Source organism: Ziziphus jujuba, chromosome 5 (assembly GCF_031755915.1).
Source record: "Ziziphus jujuba cultivar Dongzao chromosome 5, ASM3175591v1".
In the NCBI taxonomy this organism is placed as follows: Eukaryota; Viridiplantae; Streptophyta; class Magnoliopsida; order Rosales; family Rhamnaceae; genus Ziziphus; species Ziziphus jujuba.
Window position 1 is genome coordinate 14727445 of NC_083383.1, and position 15022 is coordinate 14742466.

Below are 15022 nucleotides of genomic sequence, written 5' to 3' on the forward strand. Positions count from 1 at the left end.
TGTATTCAGCATTACAGAGACTAAACATTTCTATATATACATAAAAGAGACTAAACAATATATACAGAGACTAAACAAACAGATTGTTTCAAAAGCTAAGTGGCTAACTCCAATTAACTCTTAATTTGAGAGAGATTTTACGTTCACACATGATAGACTGTATATAACTCATGCAGAATTTCTATTATCTATTTTTCTCAAATTCTTTTTAATTTTTTAGGTAAGTTGCTTTTGAAATATTAAACTTTATATTTTTGGAATCACTAATATTATAAGGGAATATCGATTAGGCTTTTCTTATATTTTATTTTTGGAAAAAATAAGCTTTTCCTCTGCATGCAATTTATAAAGTAATTAACTTATTTTGTGTAGTTTCATCTGAAAAAAAAAAAAAAAACTTATTTTATCTAGCAATTTAGTTTAGAAAACAGCAAAATACCAAAAATCCTACGTATACCATAAAATGGACTTGTATAGCACCCATATTGTTAGGTATTTGTAATTAATTGGAAGATATTCTAAATTGCTTCATTGGTCATCAATATTGATGGAAAAAGTTAGACCAATAGATGACAAAACAAGTAGATACATTAAAAAAAAAAAAAAAGAAAAAAAAATCCCCATTTTTAATAATTCTATATTTACATTGACTCTCGGCCTTAGTTTCTTTGAAAATTCCACACAAAGACAAAGAAAAAGCAAGTCAACCAGACATTGAAAGGTGTCTGACGAACATACATACATTGCTATACAGCTATTTACATCCTAAATTTCGAAGAGCATTGAACGCATTTTTCAACGTTGTATCTTGGACTTGACTTCATTCTTATTAACTTCTACATCCACTTTATTTAGAAAAAAAAAAAAAAAAATTTCTTCACTCACTTTATTTTTTTATTTTTTTTAACATTACAAATTATTTTAAATTTCTGTATTTCCATACATCCCTATAATTTAAATTTATATTTTTATAATATAGATGAAAATGTCCAACTATTAAAACTATTTTAATGGCCATTTATTGACTCACTTATGTGAATCTGTAAATACAAATTAATTAAGCGTTACATCGAGCGGACTCTGATATTTGAGCTTCTCTCAGTGACAAAATTAAGCAGGATCCCATGAACAGAGTCCATTACAGGCTGAAAAAAATAAAGGGCGAAAACTTTGGGCCGTTCAAGAGTGTTAATTTGATGGGCGGTAAAACTTACGGAGCCCGTTGAAGCCCATATAAAGTCATTTTTGGGGTGCCGCTATTCGCGCAACTAGAATTGCTGGCTGCACATACATCTCAAGTAAATTTACCAAAATCCCATAATAAATTTACATCTCAGTTGGAAGCGTACTGCTATTATGCACCACAGATAGATGCAGAGACTGTGAAGGAAGCTAGACTGTGCACATAATTGAACTTAAAGTAAGCCTTCTTATCTATCCAAGGATCGTGGAATGCTGTTTGGCCTAGGTATTTTGGGCTCATCAAAGAACAATAATTGCCCCTGAATTATACCTGGATAAGGTTAAGGTAAATCTCCACTGCTTAATTTTGTTAATTTGTCAATGGATGAAGATTGTGCTTGCTTTTTTTTTTTTTTTTTTTTTAAAAAAATTTTTCTTTTTATTTAGCTAAAAAATCTTGTTGAATAGCATGGTGGACTCTACAACATCATTACTAGAATCTTAGGAGACTAGAATAAAAAGTGAGGGAGAAGTTGTAGACATTAATATCGACCAAGATTTGACAAGTTTGTCTGCAGATACTATCTCTAGAGCCTGTTTTGGTAGCAATTTTTCACAAGGAAGACAATTTTTCGCAGAACTCAGAGACCTTCAGAAGGTCATGTCTAACCAAACCATTGGGATACTTGGATCGAGGTAAAACTTAAAAGCCTTTTACAGTACATTTCTAAACATCATAGATGGAGTTTATGTGTTAAACTCATCTCTAAAATCATATTATACTCGCGGCATATATTTGATCCCAACATTTGAATGAACTAGACATACTTCATATATGCTGACATACATATAGGTAAATAAAACCATATAGATACATGCCAACCAAGACATATAGAGAGATTTGGTGATTAGAGAAGGAAATCAAATCAATGATATTCGCAGTAGTGACACATGGGGTTGAGGCTTTCCTATGAGGACCTTTTACAAATGATACTAAATGGTGCCAAAAATTACAACGATATCGATAGCCTGTCTTTAGGAATGAGTCAGGACAAGTTCATAGCAGATAACTTCAAGAACATATACTTTGTTGTCCATGAGACCAATGCCATCGCAACATCATGGAGTTTGATGCTATTAGCTGCAAATCCAGAATGGCAAGCTGGTGCTCGTGTTGAGGTGCTTGAAATCTGCAGAGATGGAGTTCCAATGCTAATATGCTTCAAAGCATGAAAACATATGTTCTATTTGCGACGTCCAATTACTTTGATTTATAAGGTTTATATGTCTTTGTCTATACTATCCAAAATAATGGTGACTTTATTTTGAAATCTTCACAACTTACCATGGTGGTCATTTAAGAGTCACTGAGGCTTTACCCACCAGCAATTTTCGTACTAAGAGAAGCCCTGAAGGACATGAAGTTCAAAAACATTTTGGTACGAACTAAAAGGAGTGAACATTCAAATTCCAATCCCAATATTACATCAAAACTATGGGGGCCTGATTACCACAAGTTCAATCCTGAGAGGTTTCAGAATGGGAGTTCTTAGAGCTTCCAAAATTCCTCGTGCTTATATACCACTTGGAGTTGGAATTCGTATTTGTGCCAGCCATGACTTGGACATGATAAAGCTGAAAGTGATTTTATCTCTTATACTATCAAAGTTCTGCTTTTCTCTCTCACCAGCATACCAACACTGCCCAACTTTTAGGTTGGTTATGGAACCTAAAGATGGAGTTACATGTGAGTCCAGCCGCACCACCGCACAGACAATGTGAAGACTGATACAGCTCACCATTGTTGACAATGGTTGCTGCATTTAACACCCAAAAACAACTTGCTCAACAATTGTGGGCAGTGGCAGAAGTCGGTGCTGACTGTCAGAACTGGTTGAAAATGGTGGCCATGCAACCGACCTTATGAGCCTATAAATAGGCTCCATCTCGTTGCATCTCCAAGCCAAGCCGAGCAATCTCAATATCATCCCAAGTGAGGAGTGTTGAGAGGTGTTTACACTCCAGAGAGAGCTTGAGAGAAGAGTTGAAACTCCAGGAGAGAGTTTGATAGTAAATAAAGAGAGATTCCACAGAGAGATTCCACGTGAGAATCCGAGAGAGAAGTTTTATGTTTTTGTATTATATTTTTAAGAGAGTAACAGAATTTTTTTTATTTTTCTTCTCATATATATTCTCTACAGTGGTAAGAGAACCACAACATTACACATGTGAGAAGACTTTTTAACTTAAATGAGAAAATTCTGACAATGTGGTGAAGTAATCAGCATGCTATGAGTTTGTGTTTATTTGGATCTCATGCTCCTTCTAAATGTTTAGCGTTCATGTATTTAAAGGCAAGAAAAAAAATAACTGGATATTGTAAAGGCTGAGGTGATTAAGTGTGCTTCCTTTGGGAGTATTTTTTATGAAAATGATCTGACTTTGGTATTGGGAAAGTCCATTTGCAATATTGTTTGGAGTTAATACACTTCACAACTGTACAATTCTTAGAAAAGATAAAAACCATCTTCCATTGAATGGGTGTATAAAGTTTAATGAAGTTCAGAAAGAACATTAAGCTAATTTGAACATGGGCCATTGTTAAGCCATTTATTCCATCTTCAAGTGGACAAATTTGGGCCCATCGAAATATAGTTTTTGCACCTATATAATCCCCTAATTGGAACTTTCTTGTTGGAAGTTGCAAGCCTAATATAGGCCCCTAACTCGAAAGTGCACCAAAAATAAATGAAACCTCATAAATAAAAAAGATTTCAGTTGCTGTTAGCTTCATTCGGATATTCAGAAGAATTTTTTTTTTTTTTTTTGGGGTTCTAGATTTAGTTATTTCCAAATTATTTATCCAGTTTCATGTAGTAATGGCTTTTTTTTAGTCCTGCCATTTTTCATTTCAAATAAGGTATTGAACTCAGTTGCCAATGGTACTGTCAACTGTCGATATCTCTATCAGCCCCCTTATTCCCATATATATATATATATATATTATCAACTCTTAAATTGATTTGCTAAATTTCACAAAAAAATTTTCAAACAAAATTTTAGATGCTGTTACCATCACAAGTGATAGTTAAATAAAACAGAAAAAACAAAGAGCGAAAATCTTAGAAATTTGGCCAAACTGAATGCAGAAACTATTTTCTAACTAACTGCAATAACTGACAATTGGCAGCAACTAAAATAACAGAGGACCAAAGAAGTTAAGTTGATTAGATGGAAGTTGCTGATGTGGAAACTGATTGAGTGAGCTGAGCTGAAACTGCAGCGCTTAGTAGACGATGAGCTGGATTAAGCTTTAGAACTTGAGTCTTCACCAAAAAATCTATTGAAAATTCAATACCAATCTAACTTTACTGAAACTAAAGAAAGAACAAACACACAGAAATTTACGAGGTTCAGTCCATAATAGACATGAATCCTTGGTGAACTCATTCTAAGAAGTTCTTAGCACAATGAACAAAGCTTGATACACCATTCTTTCTCATGGTATAGATTTCTCTAGGCCCTTAAACCAACCCAAAACCCCTTCTACACCCTCTCACTTTCTCACAAAACACTCACCCGCAATGTTCCTAGACAATACCAAGAGAAGAAAACTAAGTACAAGAGGTTACAATGAAAAACAAGAAGAACAATGGCGATGGATCAAGAATGAAAGCTTCTGTTGCAGCATATCTCTAAATGTTAAAAACAGAATCTTGCCGAGTCAGCTTCAAAAAGCATTGCTTCTCTTAAGGTTCAGTTATTTTCCTTTTGGTTGAACGGCATTGTTTGATGACCGAACTTAAAAACTCAAGTCTGCCAACATACAGAAAGGATTCACAGCACTTTTAATTGTATAAACAGAGAAATATAATGGAATACACAAACACACACATAGTGAACATATACTATAGTAACGGAAACAGTGAAGCCAACGTGCCACAAGGCTCTAACAAATTTATGAGAGCAGTCAATACCTTAAACATACGAAGCCAACACAGGAACTTGATGATGATACAATGGAATCCAAGAAAGAGTAGACATTTAACTCCATAAAACCTGTAACAATGGAGATCGAAGTAAGTGTAGGGGATGGAAATTGATTTAGTTTCCAAAAGCGACTTATGTATATGATGTACCTGTAGAAACCTGACATCTTTGTATCAAAGAGAGAAACAAAATACGCAGGAACATATTCTTGTAATCAGGTATACCTCACTCTCCAACTTGTCAATCTAACAGCAAAGCTCGAAGATTTTAAAATACCATAGGGAAAAAGAAGAAGGTAAAAGTATGTGTGTACTATTGAAAACAATAAACTTTGGAATATTCAAAAGAGGAAATGATTTACTTAACCTAGAAGGAAAGATATGCCTGGTGCTTGATATTTCTCTAGGCCAGGCAAGAGTTGAAGAAACAGCATATTTTAGTGCTAAATGCCGAAAGTTTTGGAATATTCACCTCCTATTTTCTATCCATTTACATAATTCAAGAACAGGGGTTAGTCATACTGTCATAATGCCATGTACCACCAGAGACAGTAGTAGTCAGAATACTTGCCTGCTTTCCACATTCATCAAGCTAAAGATAAGCCCTACAGCACCGATATCAGCAGCTGAATATTCACGTGGCCCACTTCGAAGTCAGCTAGTCCACCTCCGAACTTTAATTGAATCCAATAACATAATTCAAGAACAGAGGTTAGTCACACCTTGAATATATAGCACCTATCAATAATCAATATTTGCATCATGAAATAAGAAAAGCATCTTCTATATCAGTGCTGAGATAGCATGGAAGGAAAGCGTGATTAATAATTTAATCACACCATGGCTAATCATTTCTATTAACTTTGTCACTAGCTTAGCCCAACCTTGATAACCTGCTTCTCAGTCATACCACATTGTTCTTTGTGGCGGTCTTTCCAATTTCCTACGAATAGATGCTAGCAACCAGGCAGTCAAAGATGCCGATGATTACATATACATATTTCTTGCATTAATAAATCACTACAGTTGATCGCATTCTTACTTCTTTTTAAAACAATTTAGAGGGGAAAAAATCAGAAAGAAACCTAAAGCAAACGTTTGTTGCAGAAATGTGTGTGCGTGTGTGTGCATGCCTTAAGGATAAACATACCTAATACTGTAAGAACAAGTTTTATTCAAGTATATATCCGAACAAATAAAAGTATTATATTTGCTTAATAGCGTGATAAAATGGTACTACTGTTGTCTGTTCAACCAAGTGATACCTTTTTCGTTATGAGTTATGACCGATCTTGATTTGAGGTTGAGAAGAAAATGCTTATCTGCTTTGCCATTTTATTCCCAAACTGATAACAATCTATGCCAGAGAGCTGAAGTGTGAAACTCTTCCACCAAGTTTAGTAGCATCATATATGGCATCCTGAAGCTTCTCAAGCAAACTTTCAAACTTTTGTGTCTGCTTCTCCTTTGCATCAACAAGAAGTAGAGCTTTCATGGCAGATACGGTTTTGTGTTTTCAGGCTTGCAAGCAATCCAATCTCTTCCAAATGCTGCACAGCTCAACTGCTCAAGAATTGGGACAGAGACAAATTAAATAAATAAATAAAAATGAATAAAAAAATATATTAAAGTCAGCGATCATCATTAAAAGATATGACAAATTGCTACCACAATTGATTATTCCATGAGTGCGATATGGGATGGATTAATGGCTGGTTCCGTACAAGCATCAATACAATTCCTAAGCCCGGCATTAAGGAGAAATTAAACAAATAGCTTAGATTAATGGGAAATTTAATAGGTTAAGCTAATATATTGCTAATAAGGCATGTACAAAAATACGAGCTAGAGATCATTTATATTATGATGCAGAGCATATACATAGCTCAACTATGTACAGTGTAAATGACGTGCATATAGATCAAACTAATTTTTGAATGCTACCGTACAATTATGAAATTAATAAATCGAGGCGAACATTGTTTATCATTAGTTGCTTTTCAACTTTAAAGTGTTAAAAGAACAATGGTAGCCAAAGAACTTCCCAACTCTAGAAGACCATAAAAGCACATAATCATAACAGGAGATTTGGTACTAGTACTTAAGTTCATGAATTACTAAATATGTTTATTTCAAACTCAAATCACAGGTTTTCTTTTTTCATAGCCCTGAGAAACAGGGAGCTTGCAATAATTTGTATCATATATATATATATATATATGTATGATACAAAGATATATATATATATATATATATATATATATATATATATATATCTCTGTGTATGAGTGACAATTATAATATGTGAGCAGCAGAAATTATTTTCAAAGGTGAGAGAACTAGTTAAATTTAAATTTGTAAAATGGTTTTAAAACTTATTCCGAAGCATGAACCGATCAAAAACAGGCAACTAAGGGAGCTTGAAATAATTTGTATCATATGTATATATGTGTGTGTGACAATTATAATATGTGAGCAGCAGAATTTATTTTCAAAGGTGAGACAAGTAGTAAAATTTAAATTTGTAAAATGGTATTAAAACTAAATTGAAAGCACGCACTGATCAAACTTAGATGTGGGATTTTCAATAAACATATAATTCCCCTGTATTTGGTCTACCGCAGGAGTGCAAAAATAAGCAGCAAGCTGTAGGAAGAAATCCGTGAGTGATGAAATTTTTGAGTATATATATGTTTATGCACAATTATAAATGGCATCATCGTCATAATCAGTTATAAAATAAGATAAGCTAGATATATGAAGAAATTTTTGAGAAATAAGGATATACGAATGAAGCTGCAGTAATAAGTGGGAAATTCTATCATGATATCATAATTAAGATAGATAATATATAACACACCGAATTGAAAGAAATAGATAGATAGACAGATAGATAGATATATGGAATATACCTGTAGAATATGAAGTCCTGATCAATAGATTTCAACATTTGGAATGTGGGCAATCTTGGGCCAGTCCTCACCAGATGTTTTATTATATCTTTGTAATAAGAATGGGCAGGAGATAATGGTCAATCTCCTTAAAGCGCGTAGCATCTGGCCTTCTGGCAATGAAATCAAATTGGGGCACCCCCAAATACTAAGATGTCGGAGTGATGAGTGGTTGCCCATAGCTTCTGGCAACGATTTCAAATTGGTGCACCCCCAAATACTTAATTGAACAAGATTATTAAGTGACGTAACCCAACTTGCAAGTCCCTCTCCCATGTAAATCCTAACCAACAACGTTTTTAAATTAGGATGTGGCTGCAACAATTTTAACGACTTTTCGTATTTTTCCACAAGAGTATGATCATCAATATGACCATCAAACTTCAAAGAATAAGATAAAGTTAATTCTTCTAGATGTTGCTTCTCCTGTAATTTTGAATTCTCTGATCCTTCAATATCAGGTCTTAAATTTTCAATCCGTAATACTCTCAGGCTGTTAAGGTTGCGTAGTTCGCCAACCTCACCAATACTCATATTCTTTCTCCTCGGCCTCCTCGACTGTTTGATATCACGATCAGCAGCCACAACAAACATATTTAATGTTTGAAGGCAAGTCAGTTCTCCAAGTCTACATGGCATATGACTCAAACTACGACAACCAATCAACAAAAGATGCCTCAGGCTCACCATTTTATGTATATCTTTTGGCAAACTTGATAACTTCCGGCACCCTTCAAGATTCAATGTTTGTAAATTCTGCAGTTTGGTGATAGAATTAGGCAGCTCTTGGATTTCATCAAAATGCGAAAGATCAAGATATCTCAAATGTTTTAATTCACCCAAACTACTGGGTAGCTTCTTCACAGAACGAAAACTGCCCAATGCCAAAGACCGTAATAACTTAAAACAACTTCCCATACAATTTGTCAGTACTGATTCCAAATCAGATTCCGAATCATACCAAGGTTTTTTTATAAAAGGAGGAGAATAAAATGTCCGCAACTTATAATTTCGCCTAAGCAAGGGCGATACATTTTTCAAAAATGATACTGTATTGTTTACGGAAAGATCAGGAAAAGATACATGAACAAGATTTTCATCAAAATTGATAAAATCTTTATCTATTAAGACACTACCTTTACCAGCCACTAAATTTGCAACATCATGCATGAGATCATGCATTTTGCAGCTCCAGATATTACCCCATTCATCTTTCGTTGCTTCTTGAAAAAAGGACCTCCAAAGTAGATCCAAAAAATATCCATAACCAATATCTTCTAGACATTGGTTTTGGTCTGCCTTAATAAAACCTTGTGCCATCCACAATTTTATCAACATTTGCACCTCAAACTCATGATCTTTTGGAAACAAACTACAGTAAGCAAAGCAATGTTTCAAATAAGAAGGGAGATGATTGTAACTCAACTTGAGTGTGGGTATAATAATATTATCTTCTTGCCGAATTGCTTTAGCAAGCTCATTGTCTTTGAAAAACAACCAATCAGCTTTTGAGGTTTTGAAGTACAATATGCTCCCTATTGATTTTATGGCCAGAGGAAGTCCTTTGCATTTTTCTACAATTTCCTTTCCTAAGGCCACGAAATCAGATTTCTCAATATCTAGCCTTTGCCCAAAAGCCTGTTTTTCAAATAAAGACCAAGACTTATCTTGGTCTAGAACCTTTAAATGATATACTTGAAATGGACGGGTTACCCTAGCAACTTTTTCACTACGTGTGGTTACTAGAACTCTGCTACCTCTTGCACCGCCCATTAACAGGCTACTCAAGCTATCCCATTTTGTGGAATCCTCATTCCAGACATCGTCCAGTACAAGAAAGTACTTTTTCCCATCTATTTTTTGTCGAAGGCGCCTTTGAAGCTGATCTAGCTCAAGGTTTTGATCTATGCTCCAATTGGATGCAGATTTGATAATTTTTCCAATGACTGATTTCAAATCAAAGGCATCTGAGACACACACCCAAAGTGTTAGATCAAAATGCTTTTTGACTACATCATCATCGTAAACAAGTCGGGCAAGTGTTGTTTTTCCTAATCCTCCAATACCAACTATGGCAATGAAGGAGACACTCTCAATAGTTTCAACATTCACCAGGTATTCTAGTATTGCCTTTCTATCATCATCCCTCCCAGTGACTTCTTCTTCACGTACGTACGAGTGACTCTCTCTTGATATAGGTGAGACTAATTCTTTTTCTTCATAGCGAACCTCTAAACTAAAGGTTCTATTTTCTTGGATCTCATCTAGAGCCTCTCTTATTTCTTTTATTTTGTGACTCATGTTCAGCCGGAAAACAAGTTGATTTGAGCTTGAGAAGAAAATGCATACCTGTTTCTCATTTTATTCCCAGGCATCACTCTGCGTCGGAGAGCTTCAATCTGAAACTCGTCCACCAAGTTATCAGCATCATACACAACAACTTGAAGCTTCTGCAGCCAGTCTCTAACTTGATGGTTGTGTAACTGCTTCTCCTCTGCATCAAGAAGTACAGCTTTGACTGAAGACATGGTGTTTTCAAGCTTCCGGAGGTCTTTTTTGACACCCCAAAGCAATCCTATCTCTTTGAGGGCTGAAGAACCCAAATTCAAAATGATTGCTTCAGCAATATTGAAGAGAATAGCATCTGCCATTTGTGTTTTTTTGGAGGTGATTAACGAAAACTAAAACTCGAAAAGGCCTTTGTTCAAGTGTCTATAGCATATAACAGGTTGGTGTACAAGCATGTGAGTTGAAGAACCTTCACTTGCCAATATTTATAAGAATACAAAACCATTCACCTAGCTTAGAGAGGTATACATTCCTTTCTTCTAAATTTAACTTGATCAGAAAAGTATTAATAAGAATGCAAAACAATTCACCTAGCATTGAGAAGCATATAATCCTTTATTCTACATTTAACTTGATCAGAAAAGTATTAATAAGAATACAAAACCATTCACCTAGCATTGAGAAGCATATAATCCTTTCTTCTACATTTAACTTGATCAGAAAAGTATTAATTCGTTACTTCAAAAAATTTTGAAAGTTTACTTTGCTTTTGCCAAAAGCAATATCATTGATTCTTTGCTTAACTTGTGGGAACATACTTTCCAGTGCTGTATTAATTCTTGCCTTGTGGAGTGAAACTATTTCTCTTCCGCCCTTTGATTCATGATATATAATTATTCAAAAACAATAATGTGTACATTGTTCTTTTTTATTCCTTTAAGATTGTAGTTAATTGAGATGCCTAAGAAACTCTAACTAAAAGTACGGAAATTACAAACAATTAAATAGAAAAAATAAAAAAAACCAGCATCAAGAAAGGAATCGAATGAAATCAAATCAATCATGAAGCTTTTGAAGCCAATCTCTGGCTTTATGGGCTGTGGTTTCTGCTTCTCTTCTGAAATCTTGAAGTTTACATTTCTCCAAAGCAATTTGTATATTTCTTTAATTACTTTACTTTTGCACTTTTTTTTTTTTTTTTGTTGCTTATAATATGTGAATAAAGTATAGAAATTCATAATTGGATTTGCTTTTTTGTTCATTTATTTTATTTAATCATTAATCTTTAATTTGCTTAATCTTCCATTGGTATTGTTCTTTTGGTTTTTAGAGTGGCAAACCAGTGGCTGGATTATATACATTTGCTAATTCTCTAAATGTATATGGTAACTAACATTGCTGGCTTTTTCCTTGCCCAGAGCCTTTGTTCCTTCATGATAATATAATTTATCTTTGGTGGGCGATACTTTCATTTTGCTTCCTTTTCAATTTTTTTTTTTGAGTTTTATTTTTTAAATATATATTAGAACCAAAATGTTGTGTTTGGCTTTGTGGTGTGTATGAATCATCCATGGAAATAAACAAAGATAGTCAGAGCATATGCAGCATATTGTGCTTGCAGATTATTAAGCCCATTCACCAAGGACCAACAATATTAATTAATGTTTGTTTATACTTGATTAAATCAACGTGAAAGAAAATAATCTTTTTAGTTTAAAAGGAAAAGTTGCTATATATCCTGATCTCAATAGGAATGAAAGTTCTTTTCTTTTCAATGTTTTAAACGTAAGAATAATAAAACTAAATCATGCTTATATATTAATTTCTAGTATTGCTTTTTCTTATTATAATTTTTTTACTTATTTATTTTAAACTTATAAATGTTTAACATAGTGATGAAGGGATAAAGCTTAATTAGAATAGATTGTCAGACTTAACAACACCTTCAATCTCTGTATGACAAGTATTGTATTTCAGAATACATTTTGGCACTCTTCTTGTACATAGGATAAGCTACCATTAAATATGTTGGCACTCTTCTTGTTCACAAGGCTTAACTTTTCTCACTCTTTTATTTTCTTTTTTTCATTTTTTTTATTTTTTTTATTTTGTGATTGTAATTTCTTCGGAACCTTTTTTTTTTTTTTTTTTTTTTTTGGTTTGCTTATATGCTCAGTGTTGTGTTTGGTATATGCTCACTCTTCCATCTTGCCAACCGTGCTTCTTCAAAATGATTATTTTCCACCAAGGAAGAGTGCTTTATTAGATGCCTTATATATATATATATATATTTTTTTTTTTTTTTATTGTGGGTTCATTCAAATTATAGAATTTGAAGTTCTTTGGCTAAACAATTGTGTGTGTGTGTTTGGCATGGCATATGAATTCATTTTACATTGCAGGGTTACTCATTACATTATGATCAAAGGCTTAATGCCTTTAGAAAAAGAGGTTTGTTTCTTTTTTGTGGCGTTGTGTTTTCCTCTTTAAATGACATCAACTAGCACCTGGGTATGTGGATGTTTTTTCTTGGAGCTCCAAGTCGAAATGATTTGAGAAGTAGGCATTGATATGCTTACGTAGGACATCTATGGGCTGCTTCAAAAAAAAAAAAACAATTTTGATAATCTAAGATTGGAAGCAGTTAGCTATCAAGTTGAAAAGGTCAAACTTCATCTAAGATATTATTATTTTGGTAGATGACCTAGTAGTGGCTGTTGAGGTATTTTAGTGTATCCTGATGCATTTTGTTGAATGTGAGTTTGTTTTTTGTTGGAATAATAAACCAAATTTAATGTTTGCTGTCCCTAACATATATATAGTAAATATGTATGGGAAATGTAAGACCATTTTAAATATGGTTCATGAACTATGAAAAATGTGAATGCTTATATATCCCTGTTTTTGTCTATTGAAGCAAGGATGTGTGAAAAAGATATATATAAAAAAGATTTTATGTATTTGCTCTGTTTACTCTCCTTCTTAAACGTGTAATGAATCTTTATAAAATATAAAAACCAACAGGTTTTTTGTTGCTGTTTGAATCACTTATCTTCTGCCATTTTGACCCTAAAAAATCTATGCAAACACATAATACGTGAAACATAGTCCACTTGTTCTGAACTTGCATCGAGTATAGAGGAACTAGTTTTTGACGTCAGCATCTTTCAAAGAATTATGATACTCATTAACTGATTGTAAAGAATGACATTACTTTGTTTATTACTTTATTGTATCTGTTTGTTTGATTGGACAACTCTAAATACACATCAGTAATGGCTGTAAACAAAAATAAAGGGTAGTATGAGTATACCTTGGGATCAAGAGGAGAATGTCTTGGATGGTAAAAAAAAACACTTAAACGAGTGAGGAAAATGACTAGGAAAATAATTAACAGATTTCCTGTGTTCCATCTCCAGTACAGGCTATAGTGCTCCAGAAATGTAAAACTAATGCAACAAACGACATACAAGTATGGTAGAGCAATGTGGAAAGTAGTAATCTTAGTAACAGCTGATCCGACCCTCTTTATTACAAATAAAAATACTGCATGCAAAAGTGTTTCTATTATTCATTTTTGCAACTCTATGCAGAAGGTTAAGGCTCAGAATTTCCATACTTAGGATATTTGATGGACATAAATATGATACTGAAACATTCATAATCAAAAGCAACTGTGCTTACCAGGAAGTCTTTACCTATATGACAGGATGTTGAGAAGTCTTTATTTAAGAAGAAATAATGCCCCAAAAAAAAAAAAAAGAACAAAAAGTAAATAAAACAAACAATAAGAAATTTACTCTTCCAAGGAAGTACAAGTCAGAAATTCAGTAAAATCTTCAACTACAAAGTATTCTTCATTAGTTCATGCATGCTTGTGTCTCAATACTATCGTTGCTTTTTATTATTTTTTTATTATTGTTATTATTATTTTTTTGTTAGAGTTCTTACCTTCAACAGACTGAATGGAACTCTTTCAGACTTTCAAGTCTTACAACAGGTGCAGAATATGAAAGTATTACCTTAAGTTTTAATACAAACATGGGGGCTTTCAATGTATACATTTGACTCTGTGTGCTTTAGAGGCATAGATTTAGATTCAAGGAATCCTGGTAAAATACCAACCTTCTCATCCTTGGAAATTATCATTGTTCGTTTGGCACAATGTAGTCAAGGCCTTTCATAAGTGAGAAAAACACAGAACTCAAAGAGGGAGAAGATGTAGATAGTAATTATTTTGACAATAAATTTTTGTTTTTTTTTCTTCTGTACAATCTTGTCTGTAAGTTTACTGTATAACAATTGCTTACCACATTATCAATGTGATTCTGATGCTTAATTAACATATACTTAACAAGCAAACTTAGTGGGAATGTTCCAAAATCGATCCCAGGTAGAGAAACCACGTAGTAAGGTTTCTCCAACGTAAACTCACATCAATTTGCATTATATATATGTATATGTTTTTTTCCAGATTTATATACATTTGATCAAGGAAGAACTATATTCTTTATTTTATCATAATGATTGATAATTATATCTGAAATCCAACTCTAGAGATAAGCGGTTATAGTCTTATATATATATATATATATATATGTATCCTGGTGG

At 33.4% G+C, this 15022-nt stretch overlaps 1 protein-coding gene across 1 annotated transcript; it reads right to left on the reverse strand.

Moving 5' to 3' along the window:
• Nucleotides 1-4616: 4616 nt before the first annotated feature.
• LOC112489986 (putative disease resistance protein RGA3) lies at nt 4617-10423 on the reverse strand. Its single transcript, XM_048475236.2, has 4 exons — nt 8084-10423; nt 6437-6734; nt 5160-5845; nt 4617-4998 (listed from the first exon to the last, which is right to left on the reverse strand). Exon 1 carries the CDS (start codon nt 10421-10423, stop codon nt 8105-8107), a length of 2319 nt encoding a protein of 772 aa, XP_048331193.2. The 3' UTR covers nt 4617-4998; nt 5160-5845; nt 6437-6734; nt 8084-8104.
• Nucleotides 10424-15022: the final 4599 nt, after the last annotated feature.